This window comes from Molothrus aeneus, chromosome 4 (assembly GCF_037042795.1).
Source record: "Molothrus aeneus isolate 106 chromosome 4, BPBGC_Maene_1.0, whole genome shotgun sequence".
Lineage (NCBI taxonomy): Eukaryota > Metazoa > Chordata > Aves > Passeriformes > Icteridae > Molothrus > Molothrus aeneus.
Window position 1 is genome coordinate 31,721,790 of NC_089649.1, and position 23,939 is coordinate 31,745,728.

At 38.3% G+C, this 23,939-nt stretch overlaps 1 protein-coding gene across 1 annotated transcript in view; it reads right to left on the reverse strand.

Annotated features, from left to right (window-relative positions):
• The window catches only part of PDGFC (platelet derived growth factor C), a 122,654-nt gene extending 99,034 nt beyond the window's left edge, over window positions 1-23,620 (reverse strand). The window contains exon 1 of the mRNA XM_066549044.1: window positions 23,262-23,620. Coding sequence (XP_066405141.1) covers window positions 23,262-23,379 — 118 coding nt within the window. The 5' untranslated portion in view covers window positions 23,380-23,620. The remainder of the gene's footprint in view (window positions 1-23,261) is intronic.
• Window positions 23,621-23,939: the final 319 nt, after the last annotated feature.

A 23,939-nucleotide genomic window follows, 5' to 3' on the forward strand; every position in this document is an offset into this window, starting at 1 on the left:
ATAATGCCAGACAAATGCATGTGCTTTGCTTTTTGGGGTGATAGAGTATGTTCATTGGTTTTGTTTGCTGATTGGCTTGGGTTTTTCAAAAAAAATGAAACTATCAATTTTTATAAGGACGATATAAAAATCATACATTCAAAGTATGAAAATGTGAAAGGAGAGTTACAAGAAAAGAAAAAATCTCACAAGCACTGGAGCACTGTCATACTTAAACATTTGGCACATGGTCTGGTTTCCAAACAAATCTGAAAACCTGTATTAGGATCCTGGAAAGAAAAACTTTAAATAAAGAACAACAAACCACACACTCATCCCAGTTCAAATCAGTATGTGTACCGTGAAAAGACTTAAAGCAGACTCAAGGAAAAAAAATCCACCATAGTGGGAAGAAGATGTGCTTTTTGGGAGTTTTGCTTTGAAAGAAGCCCCTCTTCTCTCAAAGATGTCAGTGCTCCACTCAAAGCTGATCTACTCAGTCCTGCAAGTCAAAAATTCCTCCTGAAGGTCTTAAAGTATTTAAGGACTATTTAAGTCATATTTTAATTCTACTCAGTCAGAGATGTGTTCAAATTTATGAAATTATATACTCCTGAAAAGGATCCTGAAATGCCATGCTACAGCTTTTCTCCAGGAAAAACAGACAAAGGGTTTGAAATCCCTCTGATAAAGGAAAAGTCCTTTATCTGCCTCATCATGTGCTAAGCTTGAGCAAAGAACATCAGATTTCTTTGCAGCAAGAAAGAGGCATTACCATTGTAGTTTTCTAAGAGCACACATAATTAAACGTGAATAAAGTACAGACCAATACTTAATTAAAAGCCAGCTGGAAAGTTCAGCAAAAAAATGTCATATACATTTGGAGACAGCTCATATGATGAAAAATCATCAGCTCAGCTTACCAGGAGCAGAGTATTTCTGGATATACACTGGAGCCAAGCTTTTTGGGTAGTCAGCAACTACTAACAAGAAGAGTATCAAGACACTAGCTTTTTTCTGCTCTCCCATCTCACCAGCAAAGATAGGACAGTCATTTTGTGATAGCATAGAGGATATGCACAAATCACAATAATTACCTAGGCCAGAACTGCTGGACAAAAATCCTGGAAAACCTTGAGACTGAAGTAACCCTTCCAGCCAAGGTCAAATACCTTAAAATACAACAAAAACTTACCTTTCCTCATGCCTGTTCTGTGAACTGCATACACTTTAACAACAGAAGACAAAGAAAATGCCACCATCAATTACTTCAGCTTTGAATTATGTCAGCTCCAAAATATTCTTGTGTTTCATTACAATTTTAATAAATGAACAACCTTAGTCCTGAACTTGAGCAGTAACTGAGGATACTATTACAAATATAAAATTGGCAATAAAATCAACTTTAGCTGAGTCTAACTTAGTAATATCACACTCAGTGTCACATTCCCTGCCTCATCAGTGTAAAAACAGGACTTACATTTTCCTGTCCAAAACCTTTAAAATCCTATTTTCATACCATTTTTCTGCATCCCATTAAAAACCCCACACATAGTAAGAGAAAAAGCCCACCCACGCCACAAAAACCCAAACCAATCACTATCTGGTGGGAATGCAGAAGAGGTTGACTCTAAACAGACAAAACTGAAAGGAGCTGTGAAAGCAGAGGATGCAACAGCTTCACAGTTTTGACCTTTAGAAGGACCCAGCTTTTCAGCAAACATGAATTCTTTTGTATTGGAGGTGAAATGGCAAATATTTCCTGTTATTAAGGAAGGTTTTGGATTACCTTCTCCTCACTCAAATACAAGACTTCTGATAGCTAACCACAATGACAATAAAAAGACTGTTAAGACTATCCTGAAGCTGTACTTAAAAGCAGATCACATTTCTATGGGGAAGAACAATAACACTGCATACATGGCCATCACAAAAATTGCATTAAGCTTTTTTGATGGTGCAAACCATTCCAGGGCTCTGACAGCTAGGAATTATTCCTCTCCTAATTTCAGATATAAAACCAACAACCATGGAACATAAAAACTAATGACCTGCTGCTTTAAAGGTGAAGATATCTGAAAATAAAGACCGAAATTTAACTCTTTGGTGCCATCACAACCACAGCTCCCACAAATATCCCAGGTTTACAAATATAGCTTTCCTGTCAGCTTAGATTGGAAAGAGCCACCAGAATTTTTTAACAAGGCTTTGAATCACAGAAAGGTTTTGTCTTTGGCACTTTTCATTGATGATTCCACAACTGCAGAGTTTTGTTCCTTTATTCCCTCCATACCATGTTTTCAGCTTCAATGGTAATAGAGGATGCTATCTGGTTTGCTATCATTCAAAGCAAGAGGTAGTCTTTAAGCAACCAAAAAAATTTTTGTGTAGTTCAGTGCAAAACCTGATGTTGATGCTACATGCACAGAGTCCATTAAAAAAAACCACAGATAAGACACAGAACAACATGGCTCTTCAGTTTAATATGAAATCTGATACTTTACATGGGTAGTCAGGTTCAAATTACTATTTTGTAGCCAAATTTGGGTATGCATTTATAAGGCTGTTACATCAAAACACCTTATTTGATCATACCTTTACAGTTTAACTACCACTAGTCACTAAAGCAGAAGAAATAGGTCTGAATCTACAAGATACTTCTCACTCTGACCCCAGTCTAGCAATGGACTGAAGCAGCAGCTGATCTTTCAGCACAGAGTCCCTCTGAAGAGGTTCCTGATCAGGATCAAAGAACTCACATCATATCTAACACAAGAGAATCAGCTCCTCTCTAGAAAGAATCTCATGCATGAGATTCACACCTGCAACATGAATCAGCTCCATGATACTGAGTATGGTTAACTGATGAACAAGTTTAATGTGCAATCACAGGAAAGAGAGGTCAATAAGACCTTTGAGAAGTCACCTAGGTCATGCCTTCAGCAATGACATCACTAACCAACATCAGCTACAAAAATCACACAGAGGAGAAAATAACCCACACCATATGATACCAATAACAACCATAGGCAGCTAGAAATGGGTAAACAGCACAAAGTTAATTAAACTGGTATAAGGAAGCAAGAGAAACAAAAACTAAAGAAGACAGGAAAATAAAAAGATGGTGTCCTGGTTTCTAGAGTAATACTTCATAGAAAACATAGTCTAGCCTAACATCAAAAGGCAGCTTTAACTCAAAAATTTGTGGATTAGTTATTTGTAACTCCAGCTAATTGCACATGGCATGCCCTGTGAATCAAGAGATAATTAAACACATTAAGTGACAACAATTGAATTCTAAGAATACACTTGATCCCCTTGAGGCCCAATTTTCTCTGTTTTAATCCTGCTCACTTATTTCCACTTAAATAATAGCTTTGCTTGCCTCTGGATGAGCAAAGTTCAGGATTACACCACTAATTAACTAGTGGCACTGGGATTTCTAGGCCTACACAAAGTAGTGAAGACTTAAGTTGAGCAAGTGCCCTAGAAACTCTGCTATGCCACTGATTTTTACTTCTTTGGAACAGGAATTACTTTCTTGGTTTGTCTGTGGTAGTTTACATATTTTCAAAGATTACATAGCACCAGTCAATGCAAGAACACAACCTTGGAGAGAAAGCTCCCTATATTATGAAAGCCTCTGCAAAGTAAACTTAATTGTATGAATTCCTACTTGTATGGACTGATTCTGAGAACTTACACACAGCCCGCTTGCAAATTTTTAAGCCAAATTCTTCATGAATGTCTCCACTGACTGCAAATTTAGATCTCTATGAACTTAATGGCAGCAAATCTGCCTTTGCAGAATGGTATGACCAAAGGAGCCTAAATGAAAGGGAACTGGTTATTACATGCAATTCATCTTTTCTGAGTAGAAAAAAACCCTGAACTTCCCAAGGACTTTATCTTGATATGAAGCTGAATATTTAAAACACCTAAACCCACTGTAATTGAAAATACCTTCTTAGCACATATGACATATACATTATTACAATGTTCAGCTTGTTGTCATTAAAATGTTCAGCTTGTTGTCATTTTACTTTGACCTAATTGAACAGTCCTGAAATAAAAAACACTTCTATGGTAACTCTCACATCTCACTGCACAAAGATACACATGGTACAATGCATCTTTGGGAAACTGAGTGGGAATTTTGAAACCTACTCCTGTTAGTATTCAAAAGTGATTCCTCTTCTTCCTGTAGGCATTTTTTTCCAGAAGGTATCAGAGGGTTTTTTCTGATTAAACTGAAGACAGTAAGTAACCACTTTTAAGAAAATCTATTTAAAATTTTTAGTATAAAAGCTAGAGTGGAGTACTGTGTGCATCATGGCATAAGAACTAAAAAACTGTTTCAATAGCTAAAAAAACCTCTAGCTCTTGTAGCATATTTCAAGTGCTTCCAACTGTCCTATAGCTTCAGACTATTTGCAGTTTCCAAAACAGCTGATGGAAAATTAAACCCCACCTGGACACATTTTGTAGGGTATATTACAGGTTCCCTAAAACACTTTACCATTTCACATAAAAGAAAGAACATATTTATTATGCTCTCTGCAGCTAAATTACTACACAAGTAAATTATTTTATTTGTGCCTTCTCAAGACAATGATACTTTTTGACAGTGACATTTAAGTGTGCTGCATTCATCTTACAGAGATGGAGATCACTCAAATTGAATCAAAATTTCTTTGATAGGTGAAATAGGCCTGCAAGCAACTACTATTTTTGAAATATTTCCATTTCATCAAGGAGAATTTGTGTTGGTTTGTGAGGTGTTTTTCCCCTAGGAATATTATTGCTGGGTACTATTGTTCCATTATGATCAACTGACACTGAGTATCTAGAAAGAGTTTTAGGTATTTTAAAAAGATATTATCAACTGAATCTCTTGATAAATAGACATTTTGAAAAGAGGACACACAGTCATGAGAGCTTGATTTAAGTGCTATTTTTATAAGTAAACCTGAATGAGGCAAATTAGGTCAGCAAAAAACATCAATTGCAAAACCTATCTGTTTATCTTAAAATATTTTACTTCTGGAAAAAAGAAAAATATTACTATTTTTTTGGCCTTTAATCCCCCAAACTTCTTTATTTAAAGTGAAGTTTACAAAGTATTAGCAGTAAGTTTCTGCACTGCATACTTGGAAATGTGTAGTTCTCTGGGCAGCTCACAGACAGAGGGAAACACCCCTTCCTGACCATAAAAGGTCCGAGTGCATGTTCTCAAGTGGAAAATGTGTGGGATCTTATTTACAAACGTATAAATACATGCCATTCCTTTGCGCTCACAGGCACACTTGAAAGTGAGCCAGAAAAGGAAGTACTAGCAATCTGAGATTTCTATTACATTTTGTCTGGCAGGGTACCACTTCAGCCTGTATTTTCACAAATGTCTAATTATTGCAGTGAATAAGGTCAGAAAATATTGCCCAAATATGAATCGTGGTTTTCAGTCTGTGCTCCAAACATCTATTTCTCCTCATTCCTCCCCCAACACCTTTACACGCGCCTAAGGCAGAGACAGGAGACCTGGGAAAAGGCTCAAGAGATCAATACTGGATCCAGCAGCAAGGAAGAAATGAATCTCACAGCAAGCAGCTTTTCCCTTGGGAAGGGTTTCCAGCAGACAAGAGCCCCTGGCAAGCAGCGTGGCACTGGCACCGTCCCCAGGGGCACCAGGCCCTGCTCTTAGCACTGCCCACCAAGGACCAGGCTTGGTTCACTACAGGCTTCACTTCACAGGGTCATCCAAATTTCAGCAGAGCATGCATTAGGCTGTTCATGATTGCAGAATTCATTCATTCTCCCAAAATCCATAGGAGAGAAAAAACCAAAACAAATAATAGTTCAATTGCTAGGCTCTCTCTAAATATAAAAGGCAATCCTGAAAATTATTCTTCTAAATTATCTCAAAATAAATTACAAATAATTTTCCAGTGTAAATTTAAAGGTGACTTTCAATTTGACAATTTAAACAAAATAGTGCCATGTAATTTTCTAGAACTGCAAATTTTAAAAATACTACTAGAAAATAAGTACCTAATTCTTATCTTGTCATCTCTACCTGATGAGGTTAGGGAGGATTATCATCTGAGTAGGTGTTATTTATTCCATGCATAAGAACTGGAACTTCAGAGCACAGAACAAATCAGAGGTACACAAGTTCTCTAATAATTTACTTTTCTAAATATATTTTTAATTTTGGTTGCAGTCAAAAACCCCATTCCTAAATGCAGAATGGCATTCAAATGTTGACTCAAGTGAAAATTGAAAGATAGTTAGGTGAAGCACCTGGTACTCTAAAATATGTTTTTCTTCATGTAAGAAACCCTAGAAAATATTCTGTTTAAAGAGGAAGGGGGAGTGGAAATCAATCACTATTCACACACAAGGTATACAAATGTGGGGCTACCTCATGAGAGAAACTCAATAGTAAACAAATAAAATTCAAGTCTAAAATAGGGCAAGGAACAGGATGGGAGACCAGCAACTCCTTTGCAATATCTTAATATCACTGGCCACACTGAAGAACCAGCTTACCCCCAGGGGCAGGTTCTCCTTCAAACTAGAATCTAAAATAATCAGCAAGGACTAAAAAAACCCCAAACCCTTAAGTCTCTGCTTTTCTTAGGCAGAGGCATAATGGAGGAATAGATTCTGGTCATGAAGATTTACAAATGAAAAAAAAGTCTATGGGAAGAAAACCAAGGCCAAAACAAACAGAACACCACTTGACACCACAACCTAACACTAGGAAAGAACACTTAAGAAAGTTTACTTTCCATTTTTACAGTCACTACCTGATTTACAGCATCTTTTATCCATATTAACAATGATATACTTGAAGTGGAACATTGAAATGTCTTGATCCTGTGAAATTTATAGCTTTGACTCACTGCAGTCTCTATCACTTCCAGATCTGAGTGCAACACAAAGCAATTTCTGAGCATCTTTCCCATGCGCAGAGCTGCTGTCTGTCCTGCTGGAACAGGACTACATGTCTGAGAGGAAAACCTGAATATTAGGAACTTGAGGCAAAAGCATGGAAAACTAGAGAAAACACTATTACTGTGTAAATCCGGAGTCTTCTCATATCTTGAATACTGCTTCCCAGTATCTTTTGATACTTGAAATACCAGAAGATACATGCTTTATGTGCAATTTTGCACATACACGTGCATATTTGCTACAAGCAAACACATAAACACCGTGCAGGAGAACAAGGATTTGATCAGCTAGTAGCTGAGGTTCACAATAGCTGGTCAAATCCAAAAATCATAGGCAAAACCAAAGAGCAAGATGATACTGAATAAAATGATCCAACAGTGTGCATGAAACAACAAAAATAAGATATTTGCCAGTTATGTGGTTAAACTTTCTCACTAGAAACTGTAAATAGAAAATATTTTCAAGATGTAAAAAATCCCTTGGGCTACCAAACACCCAAATTCTGCTTGCAACTTATACAAATTTCTGACTGCTACAACACTGGAAGGCAGGAGAATAGTCCAGGGAATCATTGTTACATTCCTTACTGGGTATTGTGAAGCAAAACACACTGAGCCAACTATACCTTTAATTTGGCCTGGAATGGCTCCTATTACCTTCTAGAACTTTCTCAGGGAATTGCCTTGGTACACTGGTTTCATTACTAGTGCTTTCTTCTAATCTACAGTCTTGAGATCACAGCATTATACCTAACCTTATCTCTTCCTTTTGGCCTCATTACCATTTGATGATATTCAAAATTCACATATTATTCCATATCTTTAATTACCTTGCCTTGCCTACCTTTAATAAAATTGTTTCATCTCAAATACAAAGCACTTATTTTGAGTACAATCAACAATATTTTTCTTAAATTCTCCTCAGCCTAATATTAATTATAAAAGCTACCTACTACTAAGTTTTACTTCTTTAAAAATATCCATATTTACAAGGTAAACTGATAATTCTTATTTAATTTTTTTCTTGGTAAAGAGTCGTCATGTCTGAGTGAACTTTGCAATTTTTTTCTGCCCATGATTCTGTTCCATTTCTCTTCTCCTTCTCAAATATTTTAGTTCTGTTTCAAGCCCTGATTCCTACAATCTCCCCAAGGTAAAAATGGAATTTAACAGATCTACTATTTAGTCACATCTTCCATGTAAATATCTCAAAAAAATACTAAAAACGGATCCAAAGTTATATAAAGCTGGGCAACAGAACAGCAACTACATTCTTAACAGATGCAAATGGTAGATAAGAACCTCAAAGTATGTAATAAGAGGTTGCTCTAATTACAGACATTATTGTAGAGCAAGAAAATTTAGTGTTTACAAAGGAATTTATGGGGACCAAAAGCAATTCTCCAATTTCATTTTGGTCAAACAGTGTGCTAACCTGCAGCAAGTGATAGGGGATGTCAGTCACTGTCTCAACCCTCCAGCATGAATGGGGAAAGGCAAAAACATATCAAACTAAGCAACAAAATCCTCACAAACAATTAAAGAGGAGCCTTCATGTCCCCTCCAGTACCAACAAAGATGGAAGACCAGCACATCTAAGATGGAAAACCCTCTTCATCTAACACTCTGTATTTCTCTGAAAGCCCACTCAGGTAGTAGCTAAACCTAATTTCAACTAAGGTACAAGAACAGAACCTCAGCCTTGTGTTTTCAACTGCTAACTGCTCATGCTTTGTTACTGCATGAGTGATGCCATCATACCAAGAAATACAACAGTGTTACACACAGAGACTGTCATTAAATGAAGTCCCTGGCAACATTTTTGCCTCAAGGCAGTAATAGAAAGGTCTTCACGATCCTGGAAGATTTCTGCAAGTGCTTCAACAAAGTTGTTGACACTACCCAAGGCCTAATATGCAGCTACAGCTTGAAAAGTTTATATTTAAATTGCATATGAATACAATTGTTGGAGGTGGCATCTTCATCATTAGATAACCCTCTGAAGAGAGATCAAGGTGCTAAAATTCTAAAGCAAATTATGAAAAAGCTATGAAAAGAAAACAGAATTATTCATAACCTCAGAAATTAACAACACAGAAATACTTTACCTTAAAAAAGACAAGTAACTATTTGAAGCTATTTAGAGAGTTATTTTCTGGAAATCCTTTTGAATGTAATATTGCTTATTTGAACTGGTATTTGTAAATAGAGGTCTGATGGAGTAGGGAAAATATTGCACCTTGAACCAATGTACCAGATACTCTATCAATAAATGAATAAAATTCAGAGAAGCTGAATTACATGCAGAAGGCTTCAGTTGTGGAGCTGAAGAAAATTTCAGAGCAGGAAAAACTTTGAGAACAAGGGTACCCACCTTAAAAACAAAACACAGACCTTTCATTTTCAGAGAATGAAAGTAGTTTCTTTGAATTAGATCTTGTTTGCTTACAGACATTCTTAAAATCTGTATAGTATTTTGCCTTGCTACTGTCACTACTTTTTAAACACAGAATTGATTGAACTGCAAAAGATAACATCTTAGTAGCATCTCCTCCTCTACTGAAGAGAAAGCATTTATTCCCATTACCTGGCTAAAAACCATCAATATCTTTCATGGAAAAGATCTAGAAAAAAATTATTTACCAGACATAGTATTTTAGTGGGTGCCCTTTTTTTTTAAACCATCTTTCTTATGGTGCTTCTCTACTGTTTGCTACCAAAGATAGCAGTAACATAAACATCTTGGTCCTTTGAGCAAACAATCCCATTGTGTTTATGGGGCATTCTTTGTTATCAAGTCATCTTGAACAGAAGAACTGATGACTTTTTGTTTTGTTCAGTCTTCAGGAACTGCACCCCAGAGAACTCCAGCAGGATGCAAGATCTTTCCTTCTAGCCCCTTCTAACTGTGACAAAACAGATGCCAGCTGAGCACTCAATACCCAATGCCCACCATTATAATTCTTATTTCTGCTAAAGGTGGTTCCAGAGGCTCCAGGTCTGTTCACAGGCAGAGAAATTACCAAAGCTCCTCTTCCTGCTGTTTTCCCCATCCATATATAAATACACATTTCTGATCAAAATGTTTTTGCCCGGTGCAAGATGCTGACCTTTCTAATCAAAAGAGAACCCTCTCACCACTGTCTGGTTTGCACACTTTTCCTTAGGGCTCAGTTTATTTTAATAAAACTTCCAAAACACACACATCCACAAATACCAAAAAAAAAAAAAATCCAGAAGAAGGGAAGCCTTGGATGCAATTTTATTTATTCTCAGAAACATTTCAGGCATTATGAAATCATTTGTTTAAAAAAGTGTCAGGAATAACAAAAAAAAAAAGGTTGCAGTGAATCTATATTGGCACCAAGGTACCACTGAGCAGTTTGTTACATTCTATCCTCTGGCTTTCAGGATCAAGTTCCCTGTAGCAGCATAAGCACATGCCAGAAAAGTAAATATTACCTACATGTTTAAAGCACCACCACCATACCCACCCTATGTTTTGGGGAACAGTCCATTAAAAAGAGCTGCCATTAATGCTGAGGACAAACCAAGCCAGTATATTGCAGTGTTTATCAACTGATCACTGTCTTTGCTGTTTACAGCTTCATGTCCTATACCAGTAAAAAATCTTCCAAACTCCCCTTTTAAATACCTCTACCTGATGGAAGAATCAGGTGATAAAAATCTAGAAGTATCAAACAGGTTCCTCATGCACAACAGGATGAAAAAAATAATTAACCTCATTCAGTAATCATCAAAGAAGAGCTACTATGCTGGAGCCCTTTTGTTCATTCTTTTACTACAGAAAGGAAAAAAAGATACAGAGAAAAACAATTTCCATGCAGTGTTGTCCCAGCATCTTGGTTTCTTCTCTTGTTAACTTTCATTACAGACTTCTTTCACAGTTTTGTCTTTACCTCTCAACATATACCATTTCCTTTTGCTTTGAGGCACTTGATGTTGTTCAACTATTCTGCAAACTGCAAAATAGAGCATTTCTCCCTCGCCACAGAGGCAGAAGCATGGGGTTTTTTTTTTACAGTTTTTGTCAAATTTTTAACGAGAGCACAGATATTCATATCTGTCCATTAGCATTTTACTGTAATGGAGTTGAGATCCTGTTGTTCAGCATAGAGCTTGGATTAGCTTACTGAGTATAAGAGAGCTATAAAAGAAAGTAAAACTTAAAATATGAAAGCATGACTAGCTTCTATCTTTCTAATACTATTTTACATAAATAAACTTTATTACACTTTAACCATTATTAGTTGGGATTTTTTTCAGATAAGAAGTAATTCATATGCAGTAAATGATTTTTATAGCTAGACAGGCACAGCCACCACAGCAAACATGAACACAATTGCTGAGTTTTATTTTGCATTTAATGGACACAATCAAAAATCTGAAAAAGAAGTCATCAAGATGTTTCCCTTTTCCAGGCTTTGAATTAAAGACAAGGTCTTGATCTTGCAAACTTGCATCACATAATTTTTTCATTCTAACTAGATCAAATCACTTCCCAACTTCAATGGAATTCCTCATTCAAGGTCAAGCTGTTTTGTGTATGTTAGGGAACAACTCCACAATACATCTTTGCATCTTTTACATCTATCCAATCCAAATACTGTCAGTGGGGAAGTTCAGGTATTAGAGTTAGTCAGCTGGTAACACACTATTTATATAAAAAATAATATACACATAATAAATTGCTAGTAGATATAATAGCATACTTTATAGCAATTAGCAACTTTAGAACTGCTTTTATGTTAAGGATTTGACTAAAGCAGGGACAGAAATTAGTATTTTTGATAACAGCTTACTTTTATTTAAGTGTGTTACAAGCTATATTTTAGAGTATACTTTGAGCTTGAAAGTAGTGAATATTCAGCAAAACAATGGAAAGGAAAAATGTAACTGAGAAAAACCAGATACCTCTGAAAATGATTATATTTTAGTTGACTCCGAAGTCTTAAATCAGCCAAGGGATTGCAGTAGAGACAGCAATAAAAAAATTGTTTTTAATAAATTAGTTTAATAATAATTAATAAATAGATGATCATGCACTTGAAAAATTAAAATAAAAACCACTAAAAAAGCCAGACAAAAAAACTCCTACCTATTAAAAAGTTCTTTTTGAAGATCCTAGAGTAGGGCTAAGGAATCAGGACTGAGAAACCAATAGCCCTTACATTCTGTACTCAGTAGCAACATGTGGGTACACACAAATTCCAAAACCAGATGCTGTGAACCCTCTGCAGCCACACATTATCCCTCTGTGGAGCAGAGGCTCAATGTGCAGCTTGGCTGGGGCTGATGATACACATGTTCAACAGCCACTATTGCCTGGAATTAAATTATTTTAAGAACAGTTAACATGCAGAAGAACAGAGAAGATTCCATTCTTCCCAAACCCAAAACCATGAAAATAAAATGTAAATATTTTCATGTTACCCAGCATTAGCTGATCTCCATGTAAACATAAAAGATTACTATTTAAACTCTACATCATGTATTGAATGTTTTAGGACCTATTAACACACTGATAGCCCACCTTAAATTCATTCAAAATACTTTTAGCTCCAATATTCATCATTGCTTGCCCAAGCCAACTTAAAACAAGAGGTTCTCGGATTCTTGCTTTCTTTCAAACTACAGAGTTTTCATTTCATTTCTTTTAATTATGTTGAAAGCAATAACAATTTGGAAACATTTCACTGCTACTTCATTGGGTATTACCCCTACACCAACCTCCACGCGCATCTTGACAAATGAGGCCCATCAGAGTTTTGTAAGATTCTTGCTGATAAGGCAGGCACATGCTTTAGAAACATGCTTATCTTTCTACTTGACAACCATACAAAACCATCTTTATCCCCACAAGCAATATGAAAATTTTGCAAATCGGGTAGGTATTTAAGCAACAGAGCTCTCTTTACTGTCATACTCTGCAGAGGTGTGGCATTCTTGAGGTGTTAGGTAATATCAAAGACAATCTCAGTAGTCTCTCTCCAAATGAAAATTATTGAACTCAAACTCTATGCCAGAACTACACACATACCAGTTCTTGCAGGTACGGAGAACAGGTATGGAATAAAGATTCTCTAGGAAGAAACAAAAGGAAAAAAAAAAGGCTGTTCTCACATCTTATGCTAATTTTTATAAAGGCTCTTTGGCAGATAGGTAAGGATTGCTGAAAGATCAAATGTCACAAATTCAATCTCCATTTCAAAAGGAACTCAAGGCTGCATTAGCACTATGGGCAAGTACTTTGGGACTTCTCATAAGTACTCATACAGCAAGTACTGTGAGAAATATAGTGAGTGCTTAGCAGAAATTTTTAGAGTATTTAAAGTTTTAGACTCCATTCTGCCTATAAAAAAATGCAATGCACCTTGGGCCTGGGATTTTTGAATGACACAAAGAAAGCAAGGCCATCAAGAGTCTTTAGCCATATTTTAAAACAATAGGCAAGGTCAAATCCAGCTGTTTAATGTCCTTTTATAGAGATCATGTTTGTTTTGGAGCCATTACTTGTTAGCTGCCAGTTAAGAGGTTTTACCTCCCTTTCAGATCCATTATACTTTCACAAGCAACAGAAATGTTGGTAGGTATGAACCTCCCCGTGTAACAACAGACCAACTAAGTAGTAAGACTAAGTAGATGGAAGCCTTAAAATAGTAAGATATTTACTTTTGAAACACGAATTGTCAATAATATACATATAAACCTTTTACACTTGACACTGTCTGATGCAACATTAATTCAAATCACTTTCTGAAGGACTTCTTCAAATGCTGCATAACCACACATACACATTTTCCAGGTAAGAACTGTTAGTGTCACAGGTACATTATCAAGCACAAAAGAGATACATCAACAGTTCATTATTACAACTGTACATACACAAAGGGAACTTCACCCACGTACAGTTAATTACTACTAACTCCAGACTTGTGCTTAGCAAAATTATTTTCTTTCTGAAATGATCTGCAGATTTGAGTGCATGAAGAGTTATAAAAGGTAACTGAAGTTGCTTTGGGAGTCAGAGAGCAAGCTCATCTCATGAGAAGCACCCCATAGTAGCTTGCACCAATATCCCTCCCTCAAATGTGAGAAAATAGTCCATCCTTAGGCTTGTATTTATATCAAAACAAATAAATGACCCACAGAATGCATCTTCAATTGTAGTTATCACATTTTCACTCCTCTCCAACAAGTGATAAAATCAGAAGGGCCTTGTGAGGTGACACACCATGGATAAGATATTCAGTGCTTCAATGAGATACGACACACGTTTCTGTGACTAACACAGCTTAGCTTGGATCACAGTCACTGCTGTTCTGGGCAAACCTATTTATACTGACAGAGCAGAGAGCCAAAATGGTTGCTTTGTAATTAGTTCAGGCATGTTTGAATCCAGAAGGGATACTCTTTTAGTTGATTTTCCCTGGGAATACTACAAAGTTCCACTACAGCTTCACAGTGTAACCATGAAGATTAAGAAAAGCTCCCCATTCACCTAGAAAAAATAACAAATCACAGTACTGAATTGTTCTCCTACATCTTGGCTTTACTCTGAATGCACTGAAATGTTTGAAAACACTTTTTCTGAAAATTTGTCATCTGCAGTGTCAAAGGCATTCCTGACAGAAAAAGAAAATCTTGTTGAGGGCAAAATTCAGTCAAAATGACTGTAAAAACCTAATCCACACCTTTGAATTTGGACTGAATATCCATCACTTAAACATCTTGTAAATGACCCAATTTGTTTACATGGCTCTGTAGCTTTTTATGACTTTTCCATAAAGAAGTTATTACATCCATTCCTTTTATTTTGTTTTAGAGCATTTGAATGAGCCCCAGAACCACAAGCAAGTAAAACAGATTCTCTGCAGATGGAAGTGGCCTCATATAACTCTCCACTACCGGTGGAATAGTTAGAACAACACTTCCAGTTTGGAAATGCCATACCTTCACACACAGCAAAAGAATTTCCTGCGCCATATGTCTTTTTTAATGTTTAACTATTGCATAAAATGAGTGCTGCTTTCCTTGTCAATCCAAGGAGGAACTCAGAGCCCCTAGGACTGATGCTTTGGATTGTTTGGAACAAGGGTGAGCACAGCTGGGTGGTTACACAGAGAATTACACTGGGGGAGAAAAAGTAATGAAATAGAAAATATAATCAAACTTAGATATTCCAGCTGCTATCATACAATAGCTCATCCAATGAAGCTCCCTAGATAACAGTTTAGTAAACAACTGGGCAACTGAGTTTTGTGAAAAAGATTAACTAAAGATAACAACTGAAACAAGTGATACTGCGCATTTATTCAGAAATAAGTACCTCTTCCAGCAAGGTCACTTTCCCACTTCATGTGCTTCTAAACAAATAATGCTGAAAAGAGGCATGGAGAAATTAGGAGCTACAGATTGACAGGGAAGGTGTGCTAAGAGAATCTCCAAAATCATTTTTCCAGTGTAAACTACTTTTCAAACGTGACACTCCCTAGTATTTTACACACACAGAAACTTACAACTTTGCTGATATGTGCCAAGCTGAATAATGGTTTGAAGATGTAGAATGTTGAAACTATGAAAAGGGCACCACTCTTTTACCTTTCACTGTTTGAACCTAGTTTGAAACCCATTTATCAGATTACAGGACCAATTCCCTAATTAACTGCAGCATTTAACTCCTTGCCCCCCCACCCACCTTCTTACATGATTTATTGCCAATTCATAATAAGAATACTATAGCAGCAGCAATGTAAAAATGAATTAACTGTACAGAAAACACAAGCAGCATTGTTTCCTCTTCCCAAGACAACCTTTGCTTTTTCTGAGACAGACAGATTAAGGTTCCAAGAAAAGCCAGATATGGGTGATAAGGAATCCAGTAGCCAAAATTATCACTGGCTATGCCAGATATGTGCTGAAACTAGGAAGACCTCCCCTGCTTTCCTTTAGTAGTACTGTTGTATCCAGGAAACATATTAGCATAGGTACCCAATCAACAGCACTGCTCATCTAGGAACACCAAGCCCTAAAAAATTAAAACCAAAGATTTTTAATTTGAGTCATAATGCATGACCAAAGGAATGCCCCGGCCCGCCTGCCTTTAGCAAGCTTTATTCAGGATCAGTGGTACCCTCCACTTCATGGGGAGAAATCAGCACAACAGTGATCAAACTAAGCCATGCCTGCATGCTGTTTTAATGCAGTTAATAACCAGCTTTAACTAATTCAATGAGAAATTTCAGTGTTTTGGGCTTTTAGGGAGGTAGGAACAGAAGTGACCTTCAGCCTAGAAGAATCTCCTTAAAACACCCATGTTTATAATGATACCTTGAATGAATTTACCACAAAATGGCAAGTTTAATGAATAATTTATGAGGATTAATTCACTAAAAGGCACATTGCCGAAGGAAAAAAAGAAGATGTTATTGATTATTCCCTTGTAAATCTCATTCTCAGTAGTACAAAAGGAGACCACTTCATGGAAAATAACCTTTGAAAATTTTCTTATTTTGTTTCTCTTTCTGCCTGTACTGTATTAAAGGGAGTTTTATTGATATCCTCTTTCCCCAGCTCCAAACACCTGCATGTAAAAATGGCAGAAAGAAAATAAAATTCCGAAAACAAAAGCCGCAACCATCACTGTGAAGGTGCTCACTGCAGAGTTAACCTGCATAGTCTTAAATTGGCTGAGAGAATGAGAATAATAATCCAGTGGCTCAAAGAGACTTAGCTAAACAGCTGAGGAGTTCTTTTAACATCAGCTGCAGCCAGCTCACATGAGGGTCTGGTCAGCAAAGGTGAGAGCACGTTGCCATGGCTTGGGGGTGGCAGACACTCACAGCACTTGTGGCAAGAAGCCAAGCAGGCTCTGAGCCCAGGGCAAACATGAGGTCATGCCTATGCAGGGAGAACACCAAAGTCCAACACTGAGGGCATGCTCAGCAAAGATGGAATAGCTGGAAGAAAACTAATTAAGATCAGAAAAAAAACAGCACTTGCAAACCCTAATGCAGAAGGCTTGCAGGAGATTGAGGAATTAGCTGGGCTTTCTCCTTTGTTTATACTAGTTTTTTAATAGTTCTTATACTCTGTGTGTAAGACTTTCTCCCAGAGCATCCAGAGTACTGCCTTTTGTCACCCAGCCAAACAACTGCTATGGAAACTGAATAAGTCATGGAAATGTAGTGAATTATTATTGTACACGTGCTTTGTAAAGATGAGGTATCTTCACACACAAGAAGACTGCTTAGTATGCTGTAGAATCATTAAAATAAACACAAATAGCCCAATGTAACACTGAAGATTTCTTTGAAAAGTCTCAGTAGAATGATGTCAAAAAGAGGTGATCAGAAGACAGATGAATCCTAAGGCTAGGACGTCTATGGACAGAGTCAGGAACAAATTTTCCAGGCATTGTCACCTTAAAATAACATCCTACAGTCTAAGAAAGTCCCTTCAAAACACCAATTGATATTTTAGCTTCACAATAACACATTATGAATTTTCACTTACCTACTTAAATAAAAGCATTTCACATTCAAACACAAGCTGAAAAAGTTCTTCCCAAAAGGGAATGACAGGGCTGAGAAAGTCTTAACATGCAATTCATTTCTCAGAAACTCTGAAATAACAAAGCACTCATACAGACACTTAAGTACCACTAAAATAACTATGTTTCTATGTGTAAGCTCTGTTTCCTTTCTGTTCCAGTAACTTTTTCTAAATCACACTGGTTTCTACTAAAAGACTACATCTGTACAGGCCAATTCTTAAGACGCTTACACACCAAGAAGTGTATTTCCCATGGCATGCTCTTTGGGACTAAAAAGCAAAGGCAGGGCTCTCTCTCAAAGCTAAGAGCTATCTACAAAGCAATTGAAGAGGCTCATTTCCCAATAAGGGAAGTGGGCTTGCTCAGCACATCCTCTTTCTAGTAACCAGGAACTGCCAGACATAGCAAAAACCAAAAGCAGCAACCACCCAACAGAGACAGAAACCCCCAAAACCGCTGCTATAATTCACAACCCCTGCTGTATGATGTAAACCAGTACTTTGCTATTACATGTCAACTATGTAAATATTAAGACTCAAAGGGTCTGGAAAAAGCTCTAAGATCTAAAAGACATTATGTTTATGGGAAGACAAAGTTGAACATAAGCTCTTTGGCAATACAGCTGTCCCCTACTCAAGGTATGCCTCGTGTTTCTTCTCCATTATAAAACTCTGACTGACAGACAAACTAAAAAGCCCCCAAACAACATGACAAAGCTTTGAAGTCCAATCTACAAACTTAATAAGAACTAGTTAATGCAAAAATAAGATTTTACACTAAATTCCATTCAAGAATTTAATTAAATTTATTTATTAACACTAAATTTATTTAACACTATTTAACACTAAATTCTATTCCAGCCCTAAAGAAATATATGGACAGGTTGGAATGACTACATATTTGAGACAAGGAGTAAAAAGTCTGTGCTTTTAAAACCCTTATTTTACCTAACAGTAGAAACTGAGAGAAGCAACAGGCCTAAGGAGAAGTCCCAAGCATCACTCTGCTGAATGGGAAACAATATGCCAGAAGTCAACTACAAACACAAAAAAACCCGTTTTAAAAACTTTCTTCCTCTGTAATTTGTTGTTGTGTTGAACAGCTTCTCTAATTTGCCACAATCTTCTGCTTAAAGTCACAAGAGGATGTGCTGTAACTCATTACTTTCCAGGAAAACATTTCAAAACAAGCCTTGGACTAGGCAGAAATAGCTTTGACTTGAAACAAATTGCATCACTATCAAGCTTCCCTTTAGATGACACATAGAATAATAGATGATATCTATTATTCATCCTTATCTTCTCAAAACTATGATATCTATTATTCTTCCTTATCTTCTCAAAACTAAGACAATTTTTGCCAGCCAGCAGTAGTCAATAGGCTGTGCTGGCACTCTTCACTTCAACATGAGCCAGTGGAAATGGCATCAAACCATGACAAAGTATCTTCTGTTATAAGAGAAAATTTTGCAGTCAAATTCTATTTCTGCTTTCAAGCAAAAGGCAATACAGCTGTTACCTGGATATCCAAGTGATGCAGCACATTGAATCCTTACACTCCTGTCTGTAAGGATTCAATGTGCTGCATCACTTGAACATCCAGACATTTTCCTGATGTTCAGCCCAAGTTAAAGGAACTTAATCAGAATTCCTTTTTTGTGATGCTGTCCCCCTCCCTGGATTAACTGAGAGCTCTCTTTGGACACAGACAAATCAGGGAATCCTCTCTGTGCTTCAGAGTAGGTGTGGCAGGCCACACACACATCGAGGTGATGAGAAAATCTTCCTCTGGCACTTCAGCTACTCACTCAGTTCCAGCTGCATCCACCAACTTTTCCCAAGGATGGCCTTGGGAAATATGCAAGTTTCAAACTCTGTCTCAAGGACACACTTTTGGGTTTGGTTTTTTTAAGCTACATGAATCTTTCCCATTTCAGAAGATTTGAGAAATAGATTATGAAGTGTTCAGTCCGTGAAACTTATTATTAGAGGTTTCCATTCATGTGAAGGAAGAAGAAAACCAACTTAATTCCTTTTGAGATCTGTGAAAAGACAGATCATGACTGACACATTACCTGTGCTGCAGAATTTGCAGAAATGAAGTGCTTCAGTTTTCTAAGATGTACTTCATCAACTCTGTTTACTGCAGTTCATTCATACTTGAAACTGACTGCAGGAAAATCAGTCCTGGTGAGTTTCTAACCGACCTCAGGTTCTCGGCCTGCTGAAGTCATTCGGTACCACACTTGAAATGTACACACCACATAAACCGTACACATTATTGCTTATGGCATCCAACAGTAGTTTTTACATTATTTTCTACAGATACATTCATATTTCTCATAGAAAACATAACAGCTGATAGCTTAGCAAAATTACTTTAAACATTTATTGCACCTTGTTCTAAGGCAGCCAAGAAAATAGATTCTCCTGCCATCTCATGTTGTAATCAAATCCAGATTAAGCTAATAACATCACATAAGCAGGTGCACTCAAGACTAACAGGGTTAAGTCACTAGAATTAAGTCATTCACAGTACTCAACCTACCAACAGCCCCCTCAGACATTTCTGAAGCTACAGAAACACCATTAAATACTATGTCAAAAGTAGATAGAAATGAAGAAACTAGATGTTTACCATCCAATTAATCAAATTCAATATAAGACATTCCGTTTTGTGATTTAAAAGAAACTGAGCATTCAAGTTTTCTTGATTCTTTGCTTCAATCTGGAAAATTTGTAATAAATACCTCAAAGAGCCATAAGAGAAACGATAAAGCCACCTAAGTATGAAAAACACTTCAAAGAACAATCTGACAAAGAATTGTAGAAATGAAATCCACCCAGATAAACGGGAGCCCTCACTACATGCACCATTTACTACTACTTTACTTTCCAGAAAACTGTTGCATAAACTTCTTTTATCCTCCAGATGATTATTTACTCAGTGGAATAAAATAAAAACATTAAATATAAATAAGAGTTTTTCACAGGAATCACATAAAATCCCTTGCTGTCAGGCAGAGTTACAAATAAAACCTGTTAAAAGAAAATCTCACTATAACAGAGGGCAGGCAAATAAAAACATGGAGGTAGTTTTTAGTGGTTTCAAATGGAGCTACACTGGCCCCACAACAACCAACACAGTGAATTTCCAGGAGGTACCAGCAAAACACTGTGTTCTAAAATATTTAATTTACAATTGCAAAAAAATATTTATACTAGGAAATTGCTTCCCAAAATAATATTCACTATGCAGCAAAACCAAGAGAGCTTCTTATGCAAACCATTAGTAAATGAGTCAAATTGCAATTTTGAAGTTAATATAATTCAGCTATTAAATAAGTAAATATTAGTTAATCCTTAAGCACATGCTTCATCCTTTGAAACACAAGTAGTCCCACTGAATTAATAACTGGTCACAGGCATCTTCAGCATCACCTCGAAGCAATAGCTATAGCACCCTTGTGTGCAGCTGAGTAACACTGTAATCCATTCCACTGCAAAACTTCTTGGCCACTTAGCAGTTTTACAAGTTGAGGACAGATTTTTATTTGTAGACTGTGTGGGTAAAAAAATCTCCCTTTCTCCTGACCAGAGATTATTTGGCACATGAACAGCAATATCTCATTCTCATACTCCAGGGAGTTTTAACCTGCCTCTAGCTAAAAGCTATACAATCTTTAGATTGCAGCAGAGTGTAAAAATCACTCTAATTAAATCAAGTAAGAACTGGTTGGACTAGTGTTACTGATCCCCCAAATAATTAAAATCAGTTAAAAAAAGTCAGAGATTGGTACTTAGCTATACCTAAACTTGTGCTAATTTTTTTTAAGTTTTGCAATTCAACAACTGTAAAGCAAACTTAAAGTAAGCTACAAGAGGAATCTGGACAGTTCTGAGTATAAACTACTACATAATACAGTTTCAGGACACTTTTTTTTTTTAAATAAAATTTCCCCTGGTTTTGCAGTTGTTCTAAGACATAGTGAGTGTATCTTAGAGCATGCCAAATTTCATTGCAAATCAGTTGAAGCCTGACTTAAGGCGCTGCATTTCTGATATATGTAAACAGAATCTAGCTTGCACTGTCACATATACTTACACCTATTTACACCGCTTTTGCTTCCGTGCTGTGTGATCTACTTTTTACACTGTTGTGCTCCCATTGTTGCACCCTGGAGGCCTTTCAGGGCCCAGCTGCATTATCCTGGAACAAACCTTTTAGAGGAGACTGACAGCATAGCAGGTTTCTTGCCAGTCCTGACAAAGTTAAAGCAAAGCAATGACAATACTCTAAGTGTTGATAAGCTCCATATGCACACCATGCAAATTTAAGAGAAGGCAGCATAACAGCACGAGACATTGGTATATAATTGCCAAGCCCATTTTGTCACAAACTGGTGCCCTAAAGCCTCTAAACAACAGGTAGGATAGGAAGGGGTAGAAAGTAAGTGATTTCTCACACAGAGCAGATAATTTCCTGTACTGTGCACAAAGTCTGATTGGTTTCCTGTCAGAATAGCCCGGTCTCTAAGTCTTTTGATCACTTTCCTCTGGCCCTTCACAGTTGCTCTGATTAGAGATTGAGCCCCACACTGCTCTTTGATCAGCAGCTCCGGCAGTCTGCAGGTGCCATATATCATCACATTAACAGGCCACAGCAGTATTAATCTCCCCCTTTTAAATTTGTTAGTGCACTGCATATTCTACCCACTCAAAGAACACTCGCAGAGGTCTCTGAAACTTTCCTTCTAGTAGAAGATATAGCATAGAATACTTTTATCTGGGGAGTCCCAAGTTCAAAGTTGAGAGAATTGAATTAGCCTTGAATCTGCATTTCTGCTTTATTTCATTACAGTTCAGAGAGTTTTGAGAGCTCCCAGCTTGGCCTTTTGTGTTGGTTTGTGCCCAGGGAGAAAGCTTGTTCTAGCTGACATGCTAAGTACTAAATTTTTCAAACACACCGCCCCCCACCCCGTACATTAAACACCAGGGTTTCCACGAATGTATGCAAACAGCCTTAATTTCAGATATTCTACAGTAAGTGTGGTTTCATGCAGTATATAACGTTACAGTTTGTAAAGTATTCTTTAAAATGACTTCATAATAGCAGATCAAGAGGAAAGGCGCTTAAAAATCTGAATAATGTAAATCATATGGAGTTCAGAGGCTAAGCAAATTACACACCCCGAAGCTGCCCTTGCTGTATGAAAGGAGTCTTTCTCCAGCTCTGCGCAGCCCCAGCCCAGGGGAACTTGCATTTGAGAGTTTTCTAAACATTTCAGGTACACTTGAAAGTTGAAAGTAATTCTCATTTCCTATGCAGGATTAGCTCGTTTCCAGCCCGTACAAAACACCACTCATTCACGCACAGACACAAACACCCACCCCCCGAGAGCGAAGCATTTGGGGTACAAAGGTGCGCGGGTCGTTGCTGGGTTTAGCTTGCTGTTTTTCAGTTTGTTTGGGTTTTTAGCAGGGCGAGGCGGTGGACGGGAAGGGGACGTTTTGCACCTCAAGCACCGCAGAAGAGGGAGCCGCCGGGCTCCCCCCGCGGCCGCCGAGCCGCTGCCCTTTCACCCGGAGCCGGCGGGCAGAGCCGCGCTGCCCCCGCGCCCACCGCCCCGACGGGGAGAGAATGCGGGAGGAGAGGAGCCGAGCGGGGTGCTCCGCTCCGCTCCGCGCCGGCCGGGCGCCCGCCCCCGCCCTGCCCCGGGCTGCGCAGCGGCGGGCGCTGCGGCTCCTTACCGTTCTGCTCCTTGGCGCCGGAGAAGGCGAACTTGCTGCTGAGATCGGACTCGGCGACGGCCCCCTGCCTCCGGCCGGCCAGGGCAGATGTCAGCAGGAGCAGCCCGAGGAGGAGCATTGGGCCGGCGGGGCGAGGGGCTCCGGCACAGCAGGCACTGGCGGCGCGGCACCGAGGCCCGGGCGTCTCTCAGCAGCGCCCGGCGCGGGCTGCGCCGCTGGGGAGAAGGCAGCACTGAGCCTGCTCTGGCAGCGGAGAATTGCAGGGTAGTTTCCACATAATCCCATCCAAAACTTTTTCCTAGAGCCCTTTTCTGTGTCTCCAGGTTTTGTTTTCCTTTGGCTTTTTTTCCCCCCTCTCTCTTAAAAAGAAAAAAAAAAAAAAAAAAAGAAAAAAAAGGATCAAAGGAAAATCTGGACCCAGACCAACTTCCCAAGGACTAAACAATCCGTGGCCGCGGCGGGCGGGGGTCGGCGGAGCCGGGGCCGGTGCGGGGCCGGCGCGGAGGAGCGCGCACCTGTCAGGCGGCAGCGGGGGCGGGCGGGGGGCGGGCAGCCCGCGCTCTCGCACCAGCGCTGCCCTCTTCGCCCGCAGCTCGGCACCAGCGCTGCCAGCCCGGGCCCTGCCTGCCGGCTCCCCCTCCCTCTCTCTCTCTCCCTCCCACGCCCGCCGTCCCATCA